The sequence below is a fragment of the Adiantum capillus-veneris genome, chromosome 15 (assembly GCF_014529385.1).
Source record: "Adiantum capillus-veneris isolate H3 chromosome 15, ASM1452938v2, whole genome shotgun sequence".
NCBI classification, from domain to species: domain Eukaryota; kingdom Viridiplantae; phylum Streptophyta; class Polypodiopsida; order Polypodiales; family Pteridaceae; genus Adiantum; species Adiantum capillus-veneris.
Window position 1 is genome coordinate 110427102 of NC_140945.1, and position 16466 is coordinate 110443567.

The 16466-nt window shown below is 43.1% G+C and overlaps 1 protein-coding gene across 2 annotated transcripts; it reads right to left on the bottom strand.

The window, feature by feature from the left end:
- Nucleotides 1–1581: 1581 nt before the first annotated feature.
- LOC147441266 (pyruvate kinase isozyme A, chloroplastic-like) lies at nt 1582–14563 on the bottom strand. Of its 2 annotated transcripts, none has more exons than XM_086482950.1 (7): nt 13498–14559; nt 12999–13089; nt 12706–12899; nt 12432–12553; nt 12112–12355; nt 11691–11925; nt 1582–2336 (listed from the first exon to the last, which is right to left on the bottom strand). In XM_086482950.1, the coding sequence occupies exons 1-7, from the start codon at nt 14155–14157 to the stop codon at nt 2035–2037; spliced, it is 1848 nt and encodes a 615-aa protein (XP_086339076.1). In that variant the 5' UTR covers nt 14158–14559; the 3' UTR covers nt 1582–2034. The 2 variants fall into 2 exon arrangements, with proteins under 2 accessions (XP_086339076.1, XP_086339077.1); XM_086482951.1 differs by lacking the exon at nt 1582–2336 and adding an exon at nt 7822–10093 and having other exon boundaries at nt 13498–14563.
- Between the last annotated feature and the right edge of the window lie 1903 nt (nt 14564–16466).

A 16466-nucleotide genomic window follows, 5' to 3' on the forward strand; every position in this document is an offset into this window, starting at 1 on the left:
CATTGTAAAATAAGGACGTGGACAAGCAAACATGGAGGATAGGTCAATAGAATGCAAAAGTTACCAATGTTTTGTATCTAATTTTACAAAGTTTAAAAACTTTTGTAGCTATAAATAGGAAACATTGAAATTCATGGGAAAAATAAGTTTGTAGCATGAACAATTTTATATACAATGTACCATAGGGGAAACTGAGAAAGTATGTTGTTTTCGATTAAAAATGCAACACTAAAAGTATGTTGTTTTCGATTAAAAATGCAACACTACGTTGGCTTTGGAAGCTTGCCATGACCAAGAAATCAAGAGATAGCCATGTTACTTTATTTTTCAAAATTGGAAAAGGTGATTAACTTTAAGCTTATGTAGGATTTTTAAAAAAATTACACGTACTCCGAGTATTGAGTTTTTTTCCAAAACCCTAAAAGGCCACTTTTGCATCTTGGTAGGTTACCAAACTAGTGTTATAATAGTATCTTCAAAGGACGAGACTTGCAAGGTGAGGAGGCCTCTACTAAAGGAAGTGATGAAGAGCTACATGTAAGGGAGGAGATAAAGCAGGAGGACTTTAGCCACTTAGTAGAGACATCCTCAGAATAGAATTTCATGGATATGAGGGCTCAAAAGCAAGAAAGACACGAACTCTTTCTTACCACTTTTCTAACCATAAAACTTAGAGCCAGTTCACATGAGCACCACACATGAGCACCAGGTTTGCAACATGTTGGCAACATGTTGCGAACTTTTTAAGTTCCCATGAATGGTTTCCAAAAAAAAATGGGCAATATGTTGCCAACAAGTTGCAATTGGGCTCTGTGACAAGGGGTTGGAGCACAAAGGAAACCACACTAGGACAACATTTGAAAAAGTGACCCCCTTCGAATTTAGAAAAGGCCAAACCTTTTTGACTCTCTCTCTCCTCTCTCTCACGGACCTTTTCCCTCCAATTGTCTTAAAAAGGAACTCTCTCTTCTCTCTAATGTGCTGCTAAATCTCCATGGAAACTTGGCATGACAAGTTGCCGGTTGGCAACTAGTTGCCAACCTCACTCTCATGCGAACTGGCTCTTAGCCCCCTTGATCGCTCCTCTTAGCTCGTTCACATTTGCACGTTGTTTGGGGGGACCCCTAATCCCATAACATATGATGGGCAGATGAGATCTTCTGCATATACACAGTCCCCTCTTCTCCAAGAGGAAAACTCTCTTTCCTGAAGCAATCCCTGCAGAGGATTTTCTGAAAAAGTCACGATGACATGTGATGACTCTGCAGAACTGATTATAGCTGGGAATACATGGCAGAATAAATGGCAAAAACTAACAACAAAATTATTAGACACAGCCAACAAGAACGCCATACAATTTTTAGGGCAGACAGCAACAGAGCTTCCCACAAGGATTTGTCAGAACTATCAACCTGCAAAAGTAAAATATGGGCAACCAAAAAGTAATGCCAAAGTCCCCACAGAGTAGACCATTTCTCCATAGACCACGTTTTCTTTTACTGATGCAAGAACAAGCAAACAGACAAAATTGTCCAAAAGAATGAAAATCAAAATTAACAAGATAATGAACTACAATAGATAAGATTCTAATAGACTTTTAAAAGAATTCATCCGAAACACCGACACACAGGTTATGCACATTTATTTTCATAGTCCGGCCCTTGGCACCTGTTTGAAAGGAAAAAATAAAACATTTTAGCATCACGTGTAGTGCCTTGCCACCTTCTTACTGTAAGGGGAGACCACTTAAGGTGGCTTATGGGGCTGGCAACATACTATCCATACAAAAATCCTACCTCCTGACGGTAAGACGAAAAGGGCACCTCGTCTTTGTAGTATGTCGCATATATCATGGCTAGAAAGTCCAGGGATATGCAGTGAGTGCTTAGTCATCCGATAACCACTACATGCCTGATGGCAGTATTCTGTCATTCCACCTCTAATCAATAGACCAACTAGTGCTGACACCTTTGTCATTTCCACTCATCTGGAGGCAGCACAGGCAAAGGCTCCGGAAGCAAAGTGTTCACTCTATCATGGGATTTTCATGACTTGTATCGATTGTAGCATGTCTGATACAGCGATTACCAAATCACCTGACTTCACCATTCCCCTTGCTTTTAAAAGAGCGAAGGTTCGACTTAAATTGCTTTCCATATCCTCAGTAAAGTCGAGCCGAAAAGGAATAAGGCCCCATTGTAGGTTCAAATATCGCCTCACATGGGTTGAGGGAGTGAAAGCAAAAATGGGGCAAACCGGTCGACATCTTGAAAGAAGAGAGGCCATGTCACCTTGCTTTGTATATACAAAAATAGCATCAACTTCAAGGGTGTTCGCTGTCAAAAAAAAGGGGAACCAGACATTTATTAGCCATAAACAATGAAAGAGCATGAGCCCAGAAAAACCAACATGATCAATCAACGACAATTCCAACAAAAAAACCAAACTTGAAAACTTTACTGTAAAGCTATCCCCATACTCATACACCGGTTTATGGCAAGGTTGCTTAGATAACCATATCTTGCCACCCCATAGCTTGATATGCCATACCCTCTACACCACGTACTTAGGATTCAACCAATCTATTCAATAGCAACTTCTCATTCAGTTCAAACCATCAACACCTTTTCTTTATCCCATTTTAAAGCAGAGAAAAGGGGATTTTCCATATGCACACAAATGCCTTCCAAACTAAATAACTAACTGACAGATGTCAACTGGCATCTCACTCATTTGATAAAGGAGAGTACTGTGTTTTTAAGGCTAGCGTTCAGCATTAAAGTGCTCCTGCAGTGCATGGTTAAGTGGCATGAATTGCAGCCATACGTAGAAGTGCACAAAGATAAGATCCAGGCATAACTTACCCATGCAGCAAACTGAAGTGCTGCATTGTAAAACTTTGGTTCAACTTTTAACAAGTCCTCTATGCATTCACTCACAAGAAAGACATACTAAACAACAAATGGCATAGGCGCCCTGAATCCTTTTCATGCTTTCAAGTTTCCAGAAAGACCTTGTTATTTGGTTATTTTCTAGAGAAAAATTGGTTAGGGAAGGCACACACCCAAAGTGGGGTTATGGGCCTTTTTGGGGAAAAGGCGGGGGCAGCAGCGCTACAATGCCTTGCATTTCCATTTTCACTCCATTTTGCCCATTTATTAGCTTTTACTTTTTTTTTTGGTGATGTGGCACGTTTATTAGCCTTTTTCCACTTATCACATTTTCTGATGAAGTGGCATTTTTATTAGAAGAGTCAACCCCAAACCGGGGCCCGCCCATTTTACAAGGCTTCCAAAGCCACTTTTGTACATATTTCTAGATAGGAGTGTCTAGAATCCTAGGAGGATTAATACCGGCAATTTGTGAGCCTTTTCACAGGACCTACATGTCTGGACGAGTCCATTAGATTAGGTTTTCCAGTTTTGGAACCCTCTTGCATAAATGGGTTGTACAAGCGTTTTGACAAATGATGTTACAGTATGGTGGGCATCTTGCATGACGTGCATATAGAGGAATTCAACGAGCCATTCCCCATGTCAATTGGATTCCTGGATGGGCACATGTGCGATAGTTTCACCCCGAAACTTAGCCATGGTTTATTAGTTAAGTCATTTTATGATTAAATTTTAAAAATTTTGACTAAAGTTTTGCACTACGTAAGTCCTGACTCATATTATGATTTATTTTTATAAATTTTGACTCAAGTTTTGCCCTACCTAAGTTCCGGGTGGGCAAATGTGCTACACTTTCACCCCGAACCTTAGCCATGGTCAAGTTTATTAATAAGTCATTTTATGATTTATATGTATAAATTTTGACTAAAGTTTTTTCCTACCTAAGTCCTAAAAAGATCTTAAGCAATATTCTCCCCTACATAAAAGGAGTAAGAGGCCAGCGTTTTGCCATCAAATCAGCTAGCGCCAGATTTGCTCCAGCATTTTGTAGCAATCAGTGTCAAAGGTGGCCAACGGAAGATGCAATGAATGCAAGAACTGGCTCGCAATCCGGTGGACACCTCGACTCCCATCTAGAACACCTACAATGCCAAACACATGAACAAGGCATACCTATAGAGAAAAGAGATCATTGAGGTAGAAAGAGACAGGACATCTGAGAATGAGAGAGATAGAAAAGAGAGAGAGATGTGGGAAAGGCTCTCCATGCTCGTAACAAGCTGCTCATACAAGTGACCAAGGTGGTCCGGCATAAAATTGTCATGCCAACTGGAGAGACCCGAGGTACACGCAATTGCGACTGCTACTGACACTGCCAACTGCTCCTGCACATGAGACCACTGACATGACGACAACATGGGCGACAACCCGAACACTAATCCACCTTCTGGCATCAAGGAAGAACTAGAGAGAGAGAGAGAGAGAGAGAGAGAGAGAGAGAGAGAGAGAGAGAGAGAGAGAGAGAGAGAGAGAGATCTGCTCTCCTAGGCCGGCTCACAAAGATGGTGCTATGCCTCTGACTAAGATGACCACAGGATGGGCTGCCCTGAGGGGATAACTCTAAGGGGAAGATCTGATGTCCATCACTCCTAGCAAAGGACCACCTCCACAAGAAGCCCGTCGTCACCTAGGCCAGCACACAAAGATGGTGCTATGCGTTTGACTGGGATGCCCACAGAATGGGCTGCCTTGAGGGGATAACTCGAAGGGGAAGATTTGTTGTCCATCTCAAGCCCGTCATCACCTGCAAACCCCGTCGTAGCTGCCCACCAGAAACATTGGGGGCTGCCAAGCAAAAACGCTAGGGCTTGCTGGTGAAAAATGCTAAGGGCTACATGTCGCCGATCTCTTGCCGCTGCCCTCTGGAGCACCCATGAGAGGGCACACCCACACTGGGGCTGAAATGCATACATCTAGAGGTGACCCCCTGTCACCAGGAGGTGTATTTTTCTTGTTGCCTTCCGTAAATAAGTATTAGATATATTTATTTTATTTTTATTTGTTTGTCCCGGAACCATAGTTACCAGGAACGGGAAAACGGGACGGGAACGCGGAACAAAATGCCATTCCTTGTTACGGGCACTCACGTTTGAAACACGGAATGGGGATTCGGAACGGGAACTTGGAATGGGAACGGGGAACGGAGACATGAAAACGGCCATTCCCTGTTACTATGCCCGGAACCCTTGAAAAGGTGCAAGTGGACATTGCATGGCCAATGTGAAACGGCTGTAGCCAAATGGGTTTCTCACATCGGGGATCTAGGTCGGTCAGACAGGAATTGCCCGGGCCAGTTAGCACTGAATTCTGATGAGTATGGAAGCTCGTGTGCGCCAAACTGGAATTTGGGCCACTCGTCAAGTCACTGCAACTTTATAAGTTGAAAGGGGCCAGTAAATTAACCCACATTGTAGATGTTGGTCAAATGGTAGTCTTTAATGATGGTCAGGAGACCGATAGGGACGCCATGGAAGCATCTCCTAAAATTTAGGGAACTGCTATTTTTGACCGGAAAATGTGTTCGCGTCATTAGCTCTGGAATGACAAGGAGAACATTTTATTGCTCTGCTGCCAAGTCAACTGACGCACCAGTAGAGATATTTTTAGCAGGGAAAGCCCAAACTCGGAAACTGGGCGACGTGTCAGCCTGTGAGCGATTCTGCCACTCTGGGAGGCAAAAACGAGCTGCATATCAACAAAGGGGGCACCATTTTCAGCCTCGTGGATTGTAGCAGGTACAGAAGCTATGGAATGCTTACCTTGCCCTCTATGCACAGTATGGTGACGGGAGTGATGCCCCGCACGCTACATACTGCTCTCTTTCTCCCCTACGTACAGTATGTTATGCCCCACTAGAGGGCTTCTCATTTGACCTATGTACAGCTGTGGGGAAATATGCTTTCATGCCGAGGCAAGAGCCTCTTTGCACAGGAACCGGTGTAGCTAGCTGCTGCACCAAAGCAGGTCCACGAGAGGGTGATAACCTCTCGATTGCGCAGTAAATTCAGCAATGTTTGCTTGCTGTTTTTACTCTGTTTTGAGACTGTTTTGTGCCCGGGATGCTTCCAGAATCAAGGGGCACCAAGCCCAAGGTGCAGGGAACAGTGTAGGGACCGTCGTGTGCCCAAATCAGGTCAAAAACAGGACTGAACCAGAAATTACAGCGACCTGAAATTTACTGTTTTGTGCTCCCGACTGAGGGATAACGCCAGTGGGATAGAGTCCTGAGCTTGGAAACTGATTCGGATTAATTCCGGTACCGTTATGTTGCCGAAATTTTGCCGAATCTGGAGCGTACTAGCTGGATGCAGGTGTTATCTTCCAGGGACTCTCTTTTTGTAATTCCCTCTCTCTAAATTAAAGAAATACCGAAAGGGGCGCCAGTCTTTGGGGCCTACAGGGTGTCGGTCTGGTGTGCGCAGTGACATTCTAATCGCTGGACGCAACTGTGTTCTCTTCCCTCTCAGTGCTCTGTGTAAAGTTAACAGGTAATTGAAATAGTACCGCCCTCTACGTTGTACAGGCCGGTTATACCCCCCCCCCCCCCCCCCTGCACCATATATAGGTCCTGCCCCTGGCTGCTCGACCCAGCTCTCAGCTCCCACAACCCTCATAAATGAGGAAAAAATAGGAGAGAGGGGTCTACTAGCTACTAGGGCTCTGGGAGGGTACTGGAGTCCAAGGGGGAGAGATACCCTATGGCAAAGGAAGCCTATGTAGCTAGGAAATTGCACCAATATCCAAGGCTAAACATGGCTAGCCATACCTTGACAAACCTACCTCACACTGGCCGGGCACAGCCACAAAACAGCCCTCACTCCTTAACACCTGTCCCTGGGAGAAACTTGGACCGACTATACGAATCAAGAGAGATGCATGAACTAACACCCCCTCTCAACTCCTAAAAAGGAAGTTGGACCAGGTAGCTGGAGTCAGCAATCTACAACTGTGAAGAGAGGGTTTCGTGGACGAGGAAGAGAGGGTTTCGTGGACGAGGATATCCACTACAAACTCCGCAGTAGAAACATATTCAGCAGTAATACAATCCAAGTGCTACCCTCGAAAGACGTCCAGGAAGAAAAATGTTGTCTGTTGAAAGTAAATCCAGCTCTAACAAGAATCCCCTCAATCCAACCAACTCACAAGTCGCATAACCAACATCTGCAGAAGGTACTGCTATTGGCCACTCCAAGAAAGTGCACCAAAAGTGAGGATAAAGAAATAAACTACCGGTATCCGGATTATTTCCCAACTCTAAAAGTGCTCCACCCTCGAGGAAAGAGTCGGAAATCTGCACCTCCGATGATATACCACATGCTAGAAACTCCAAGCTGCAACGAGAAGTCCAAAGAATGGGACAAAGTGGCCGAGGAACGAACTGTCCGATGACGAAGAACCAAAGAACTGCACCAGTCATCATATAGAATTATGAACTGCAAACTGTGTCTGAATGAACTGTCTCTGAAGGAACTGCATCAGAACTGAGAGTGAAAACTGCTACTGATCTTCATCTGTCTGGAAAACCACCCGAGAAAATATCACCCCACTCTCAGAATGAATCGGGAACAAACATTTAGCAGAAAGGCACACACATCAATACTGAGACTATAGCTAACACGGCAAGATCAAGAGACCCTACACCCAAGCTCCGCAAGAGAATAACAAGGTGCTATAGAAAGCAACCAACTAGACTGTCAATCATGTCCGTTGTACATGCATGCTTTTTGTACCCACTGCCCAGACATGGTATCAGATTCACAATTTTGTAACAGTTTGGTCTCATAGGTCATTTTGGCCTTTTGAAGACGTTAATATAACATTTCATTTCATTTCATCTCATCTCATCTCCTCATTACATCTCTCTCTCTCTCTCTCTCTCTCTCTCTCTCTCTCTCTCTCTCTCTCTCTCTCTCTCTCTCTCTCTCTCTCTCTCTCTCTCTCTCTCTCTCTCTCTAAAAAAGAAACCATCATTCGTGCTAAGTAGCACATATTCAAGCAAGGAAAGAAGTAAAGATTTGTCGTAAAGTCTAGATCTTGTCACCATTTCAATTTCGTTGCACCTGATAGTAGACTAGGTAGAGACGATAACTCCAACAATCCAGAGAATGAAAAGTTGACTTTTAATAAGTATAATGGTAAGATTGATGCATTTGTGATTTATTCTTGGTTGCATCAATTTAATGCTTACTTTGCTACTAGCAAGAAAAACAGTAACAGTAAAGTTTTGACAACCGCCATGTATTTGTCGGGTGATGGCATTAATCAATATCAAGCTTGGCAAAAGGCACAATTGGCCGAGCATCTTGTGCGTGCCGAGGATGACGTCCCATCGTCTTGCAATTGGGCCGACTTCCAAGCTAAGCTCAAGGATCGCTTAATGCCACCACAGTACCTTTATCGGTTAAAAGAGCAATGGCAAGATCTTAAGCAAAATGGGACTCCAATTACCTCTTTCTAACCGTGTCTTGCAGATTGGTATTCAGTTGTGTAAGTCAAACGAGAAGCGTAAGGAGGCTTTCCTCTCTGGTCTAGACAAGTACATCAAATACGATGTGAAAATCTTCCACCCGAGTGACTACAATGACACCGTCAAAATCGCTCTCAAGAAAGAAATGAAGCACAACAAAGGTAAGCCTAAAGGGAACAAATCTAGTACCCCACAGAACCAAAACAATGGTAAGAAACACAACACCGCTTCCTCTCAATCTTCCACTACACCTAGAGCACAAAACTCTTCACCTAACAATGATAATAAAGTAAAGGCTAAAACTCAAGTTTACACCCGATGAAAAATCTAGTCGAATAATAATAGGAGGTTGGTTAAGTCTTGAAGAAAGAAGAACCGAGTATGGAAAAGAAGGAAGATGTTTCAAGTGTCACACTAAAGGTCACATGAAATGAGATTGTCCTAAGAAAATCCATAGCACCCACAGACCCCATATCTTTTGTTAGTGTCATTAATAAGAAAACTAATGTACCCCAAGTTTCTAATGATCATCTAGATGAGTCTCTCATGAAGTGTTATGGTCATGTGAATGGTTAACGCATTGTGATCTTGTTTGATCTTAGCAATATAGATGATGAGAGTAGTGATTCTCTTGTGAAGAGCGCACATTTCGAAGCTATTCGAGTGAACCCCTAAAGCACTTTCTAAATTTGCTCTTGGCATGTACTCTTCAACACGTATGAATGTCCTAGAGTAACAGTGGACCCCATCTGATGGGGGCCCAAGTAACTAAAGGCAAATCAAGACACACACACACACACACACACACACATATGTACAAGTGGATGATGACGTGGCAAATCTGTACAGAATTCCGCATATTGCACTGACAATGCAATGTGGCAGCATGTATGGATTTTCGCGTTTTACGTTGATGACGTGGCAGCTGTACGGATTTCGAGAAACCTTGTGTACGCATCTTGAGCTATCACCATCAACACTTCCGCTACACCAAACATTGCCCATCTGTTTGTGGTGAAACGACCCTCATAATTCTATGCAACCCTCTCAATGTTCGAAAGCATATGACTCTCGAGTCTCATAAGCTACTACATGGTCATCCTGCATGAAGACCACACCCTAACTACTTCCACAAGCATCACAATAAACCTCAAAAGATTTCTGCACGTCTAGTAAAATCAACACTAGCCATGTAGTCAACTTCTACTCGAGTTGCTCAAATACCATAATTTATAAAAGTCCCCAAGTAAACGATACCCATTTCTGCGTAAGACAGAAAAGCCATCTCCGCAAAGTTCAAACTGTCTGATAAACCACTGATAGTAACCAAAGAAGACAATATGCCCCAAGAAGTGTATTTGTGCCAAAAATAACTCGGCTTTCTTCCCGTTGATCACCAATCTATGTTCCCGAAGACAAACCTCCTCTAGCTGAGCCTCCTCATCCTGAACCTCTTTATGATCGGCCTCTTCTTCAACTTCTTCCTCTTCACCTTCTCGTTCCTCATACTCGTGCTCTTGTTCAAAGTCTGTCTGATGAGACCGTAGCTTGTGCTGCAGAAAGTCGAATTGGATTCTTTATCCAAGAAGAATCAACTGGATCTCTGATACCAGTATAACCAGCAAGCCACTGGCGAGGGGTAAATCAACAGCAAACATGACTGACCTGAAATCTGCAAAAAGTTCAACTAAAGATGACACAAAAGAGCGTAGTTCTCTAGCCAGATGCACTCGCCCTAATGTCAAATGCCCCACAAGGTACTTCCTTCTTTATTGATGATCACAAATACCTCTGCCAGGGAGTCACCCTGCAATCTCACACCCATGCACTGGTCTGCGAGAGATGACCCCAAGGCACCCTTTCAAAGGAAAGCAGGCCCAAAAGCAATTGATACAAAAAGCTAACACCCAAAAGCCTAGCACCATCAGAAAGTCCACACTTTTAATGAATATGCCAGAAAGCAACCCCATGTCATACTTCCATGTGAGCTCTCCAAATTCTCGTCGCATTTTCTGCCCCGAATTGCCGGCAATCAATTGTGGTGCTCTTGTTCAACTCCCGTGCGCCTTGCCGCTTGCGCTCTACTTTATCAGTTCGGGAGGGTCATGCAATGTCATCACGTTGTGACAAAGGTCATCCATGCCTTTATCGAGGCCAAGATGAGTGAACTTGCTCAAGTACCCTACTCTCAATGCTTGAAGATAACATTTAGTGTCCCTTGGTTGAGGATCGCAAAGATTCCCAACCTTTGCCTTGTCCACCTATGCAAAGTCCTCATTGATCTATAGGTAAGGGTGAATGCACAGCCATACCAACCATACTCAGAAATAAGGGAGGGTTTGGGTGGCCAACCTTACAACTAAAGGGCCTCTTCACAAACATTACGCTCAGCACATCCATGAATGCACTCTCCACTACAAACTTATGAGACTATAAATTGCCAACAGCAAGAACACACAGAGGTAACTCTACTTGCGCTTACCTTATGTCTTCTGCTCTGTGACTCATTTGCAACATGAACCATGATAGTTGCCTTAGACAACACAAATAAACTAGCTTCCTAGAGAAAAAAACCCTCAAATCTGTCACAACAACCCAATCATTTCTTACGAATCTAAATCATTCTGGTCAACGGATGTGTATGCCCATGCATGTGAGGATTATTACACCTGATTCAACAAGATGTGCAGAGAGACTATAGACTCAAGCTGGTCAAAACTCTATATTCAGAACATGGCCCCCCAAACTTGAGCTTCAAGCATATACCATAGAAATGGTGAATGACTACAACTGCAATCTAGTGTTTGGATGTTCTAAGATTTTGGCGACACAATCCTCTTGGCTTATGCAGAAACGAAATTTATGGCCCATGCATTTATGAATGTTATTGTTTGATTCACTAGTATTCGGAGACTGCAACTATATCCGCCTTGAAATACGTAGAGGTCAAATTTGCCTTAGAGACAGCAAGGGATGTGCTTCGAAACACCAAGGCAACAATTTAGCTGAAGTAAAACCTTTGAAGACTACCACATAATTAAGATCCCCGGATCCCAACTCCAGGCCAAAAGCTTTCCTGTGCTTTGCAACTTATCAGTATAAGCCATGTCTAGGTTGCTCTCTGATAGTACTGCCCTTGCTAAGTTGAAAGAGTTGAGCAACATTTTACATGCCTTCCTTAGTGAATTGCACAAACTTAACAGAGTACTTTGAATGAAAAACAAATCTTAAAAACTCAAGAGGTCGAAAAAAGATTACTAAACCATTACCCATTTGGGCAGCTGAATTGCAGATTTCTTCAGAAATTCGCTCCAAATTAGATTCTGAGACTTGATTCAAGTGTATATCATGGGCCCTTTTAGTCTGCCGCCACCACTTTTCAATCCTCAAACTAACTGTGCGAAGTACACTTAGAGCCTTCTCTGGATATGAGCCCATGGCTGATTCCCCTGACAGCATAAGTGCATCAGATTGTTGTTTGACTGCTTCTGAAACATCTGCCACCTGCCTCGCAAGCCACGACAAAGGTAAGTGCTTCTTGCTCCAAGTTCAGTTCAGCCCTAATCAATCAAAGTACTTTCTTTTATGCAACGCGTGAAAAATAGCAATGCAAGCATGTGTGAATGGCCACATTAAGCACAGCAGTACATAATTCAAGGACGAAAACAAAATGTGATGGGCTCAATTCACCTCAGCTCTTGTAGGCGTAGGGTGTTCTATCATTGATTCCAAGAGCTGGGAAGCAACAATAACTGGTTTGTTCAACTGGCGGCATAACCGCACAATTTGCTCCTGTACAGTTGGGACTTGTTCGAGCAGGATTTGTGCTCCAAGGTCACCCCTTGCAACCATGGCACCATCAGAAACTTTAATAATGTCTTCCAAGTGCTGTAAAGAGTCACTGCTCTCTATTTTTGCAATTACACGGATTGACCTGTTGATGTACAATACTTAGCACAAACGCATGGTAAAAAACTTGCCCACACGTAAGGTAAAAACTAACAGCATACCCCTCCAAGGATCTTGCTGCAATATAGCTTTTCAAATGTTTGATCACCTCAGCTGATTTCACAAATGAAATTGCAATGAGATCGACTCCCTCTGTAATTCCAAAATCTATATCCAGCCAATCCTGAAAGAGTGAGGGGCAGGAAAAACAAAGGGGAAAGAATTAGAAAATAATGTACCTAGATAAGAGCCTGGAAAATTCAAGTCCCTGTTTTCACATTTAATGAGATATTCTCTTTACAACTAGCACATGAAATACTCAACAACAAACTCCACCTTTGAGGAGATAGTTGGAAGCATTGCATTGCGTTCCCGAACAACATGTCCACCTCTCCAAAAAGTCAAATTTGCCCGTGGTAACAATAGGCCAGGGTCAGTACACCTGCACATTACGTCCGGCCCTATTTTCTCCACAACCTCAAAACGAACCATACCGCCATCTACCATCAACTCATCTCCAACATGAACATCTAGTTCCAAAGGAAAACCAACAGAGCAGAATTTTTGAGCCTTTATCAATTTCGCATGTAGCAACGATAACTCTCTGCTGCTCAAAAAAAAAATCTCACCTTCTGTGAACCCTTCATAATTGACCTGGATAGTATGGTCAGGACGCGAGCCTTCCAACGCACGCACAGTTAAAGTCCAAATTTCTCCATCCTGCATTAGAACGTGAAAGTAGGTTTTGAGGTTCTGAATCTCTTGGCATGAAAAACTGCACATAGTAGGCCTACTCAAATGCTATAGATGGCAAATTACCAAACTGGGGCAGTCAGACAAAGAAAGCACAAGGAAAAAAAAAGAACTGAGCTTTAATGCAAGAGAATTTGAGCTTTGCGTAAGAAACAAGGTGTCAGTCAGTTCCACTTGGTATTTGAGGTACACAAATCATTCCACACAAGCATAAGGTATACACACCACAAGTAGTTGCAGCTCTCTGATCCATTGAACGCAGGGCACCCTCTCCTAAACAAGCTTTGCCCCCAACTACACTCACTGCAGTCCTATTGCATAATAAGGCAAAGCATAGGTGCTAAAAATTAGTAGGAAGCAATATGCTAGCATTACCTCTGCTCTTGTTGAGGGCTCTCCACCAAGGTCACCCATATGAATTTCACTACCTTCAGTATCCATCATGATAGCAACAGCATAACCTCTTTCTTCATTCAATTTACGTACGTTTCTAATTACATTCCGGTGCCATTCTCTTGTGCCATGGCACATGTTGATTCTAGCAACATTCATTCCACCACTAGCTAAGGCCTCTAATTGATGAAATTCACAAGAAGCAGGGCCGATTGTGCAGATGAGCTTTGTCCTTCGAGTGCTTCGAAAACCATTCTCTTTTAGCTCTGCTTCAGAAACAGCATCCACCTCGATGCCGACACTGCCATTGCTGTTTGGAATGAATTGATCTTTCAATGTTCCAAAGTTGGAATCCACCGAGGCACAGACCGGCTTCCCATTGGCCAATTTGAGGGCGCTTCCATTGGCAGAGGTTGGATTCCTCTCGATAAGCACCTCAGTTAAAGCAGCATCTTTCTCCATGTCCAGGACAGCATCAACTTTTCTGCTTGGCCTGCATTTTGAGGAGCAAACCCTATTTATTTTCCCTGACAAACCCGTGAGGTCATGCCTTAGCATGTTCTGCGAGTGGAAATGGCCCAGACTGGGTCGACAGCAAGAAGAAGGGCACGGCTGCAGGATTGCCTGCATTGTTTGATTCATGCTGAAAACGAATCACCCTTCAGCGTAGGTGAAGAGAGACCAAAACGTAAGAGCTCTCTCCGCAACGCCGATGAGGAATGCGACTTCAGCTCTTACTCATGTAAAACCTTGAGAAACCCTAAATCTTCACCCGGCTATGGATGAGAGCCTTTGAAATCGAGCAATTGGGCAAAATTGAAGGAGAGCCCTCAACCAACCCTGCAGAACACTAGTAGATCTCCACCACTAGGGCCGCTGTCCAGTAGCTAGCTAATCAATGCAGAAGGCTCCCGCAGTAAATCAACAGGGAAAGCGCAGCAAGAATACTTTATTGGGACCAAAAGATCCCACATGCAGAGAATGGCGCAAGCAAAGGCTGTGAGCAGACAAATGGCACGTTGTTTCCATACAAATCATTGACATTGTATACCAACCACTGCACTTAAAAATCTGTTTTTTTCCAACACCTTGGGGACTACTCTTTCATTTTGGAGGGCACTTTTTGGCTAGTCCACACAAGGAGCTGATATTTCCAGGTGAGTAGATTAAAGTATCCACCTCACTGGCCAAAAAGTGTGCATGAGTCACATGGGAACACCCCTTACTGTAGAGTAATTGGATATTCTTGATGCCAATGGAATATCCAATGCTAACATTATATTTCATGGCATCTCAATGCCTCTCAACATCTTTTTTTTTTTTTTGAGAAAAACAACAATTGTATTAAAGAAGAGAAGGAGAAAAGTACGACTGTGGCCTCAAAAGTGGGACAAGAGTCACAAAAGTGACTTTCCTTTCGTTGAAAACTAAATCAAACACAACCCCAAAATCGTGGGTTTGAAGCGTGTCTAGCCATTGAATGGGTGAGCACCGTAGCCAATCGACCAAATGTACTTATTGGGCGGAAGGGTATAAGTCACAAAAGTGACTGCCTTTTCGCCGAAACGTCCAACACCCTTTAGGTAGGGCATTAGAACTAAATCAAAGACAACCCAAAGTGAGGAAAGAGGCAATCCTTGAGAGAAGAAAAAAACCAGAGGGCTGGACAATCATCCCTCGTCACAAATCTCTCTATGGAGTAGAATCTTAGCATTGCTTCTCCAACTTTGCCATCCCAATAGCCTTTGCAGAAAGTACAGGGAAAATAAAAACCACCCTAAGGTGGGTAAAAACCTCAGCTACGGATCTTATATAGGGAAAAAGAGCTTTTGGAGTCATAATTTCTATATATGCATTGTTTCTGGCACACCAACAATGCCAAACGTCAGAGCTTCTCCTAATATTCTACAAAGGAATATCCAAATGCCAATCGACCAAATGTACTTATTGGGCGGAAGGGTATAAGTCACAAAAGTGACTACCTTTTCGTCGAAACGTCCAACACCCTTTAGTTAGGGCATTAGAACTAAATCAAACACAACCACAAGTGGGGAAAGAGGCAGTCCTTGAGAGAAGAAAAAAACCAGAGGGCTAGACAATCATCCCTCGTCACAAATCTCTCTATGGAGTAGAATCTTAGCATTGCTTCTCCAACTTTGCCATCCCAATAGCCTTTGCAGAAAGTACAGGGAAAATAAAAACCACCCTAAGGTGGGTAAAAACCTCAGCTACGGATCTTCTATAGGGAAAAAGAGTTTTTGGAGTCATAATTTCTTTATATGCATTGTTTCTGGCACACCAACAATGCCAAACGTGAGAGATTCTCCAAATATTCTACAAAGGAATATCCAAATGTCTGCAACCTCCAAGTAATATTTCTTAGGTCTTGAAAACTTGAGGGTGAAGGGACTTGCAACTTCCTTGCAGTATGTTGAGCATCTCCCTGTTGTCTAGACAATTAATAAAAAGATGTTGAAGATCCTCCATTGCTCCAAACCTTGGACAATGGCCTGCCCTTGTTTGGCTTGGAGAGCCCTCTGTCGAGTCCATAGTCCATCATGCAATATCAACCACCTTACGATACTATGCTTGATAGGGATGGGAAAGGCCCATAAGCAATTATATATATAAATCCATTGCTTGCAGCTCCATTGAACTCCCCACCCATTGCTAAGCTTCTTTTTGAGTGTAAGGAGTGCGCTTTGTCCTAGAGTACTAGAGTATGAGTCAAGGAGAGAAAAGGTGGAATGTATTAATGCAAGGCTGTAGAGCTACTCAAAGCTCATTTCATGAATTAAGAAATGTATTCCATTTTGCATACACACAAACAATAGTATAATATAAAGGAATTGCAAGAGTGATTCCAATCCAATTCCCTTTATTGGAGAGTTGCACATATGAAATTGCCTTGCTATATTTATTATTGACCCCTATGACAACACCTACTTTTC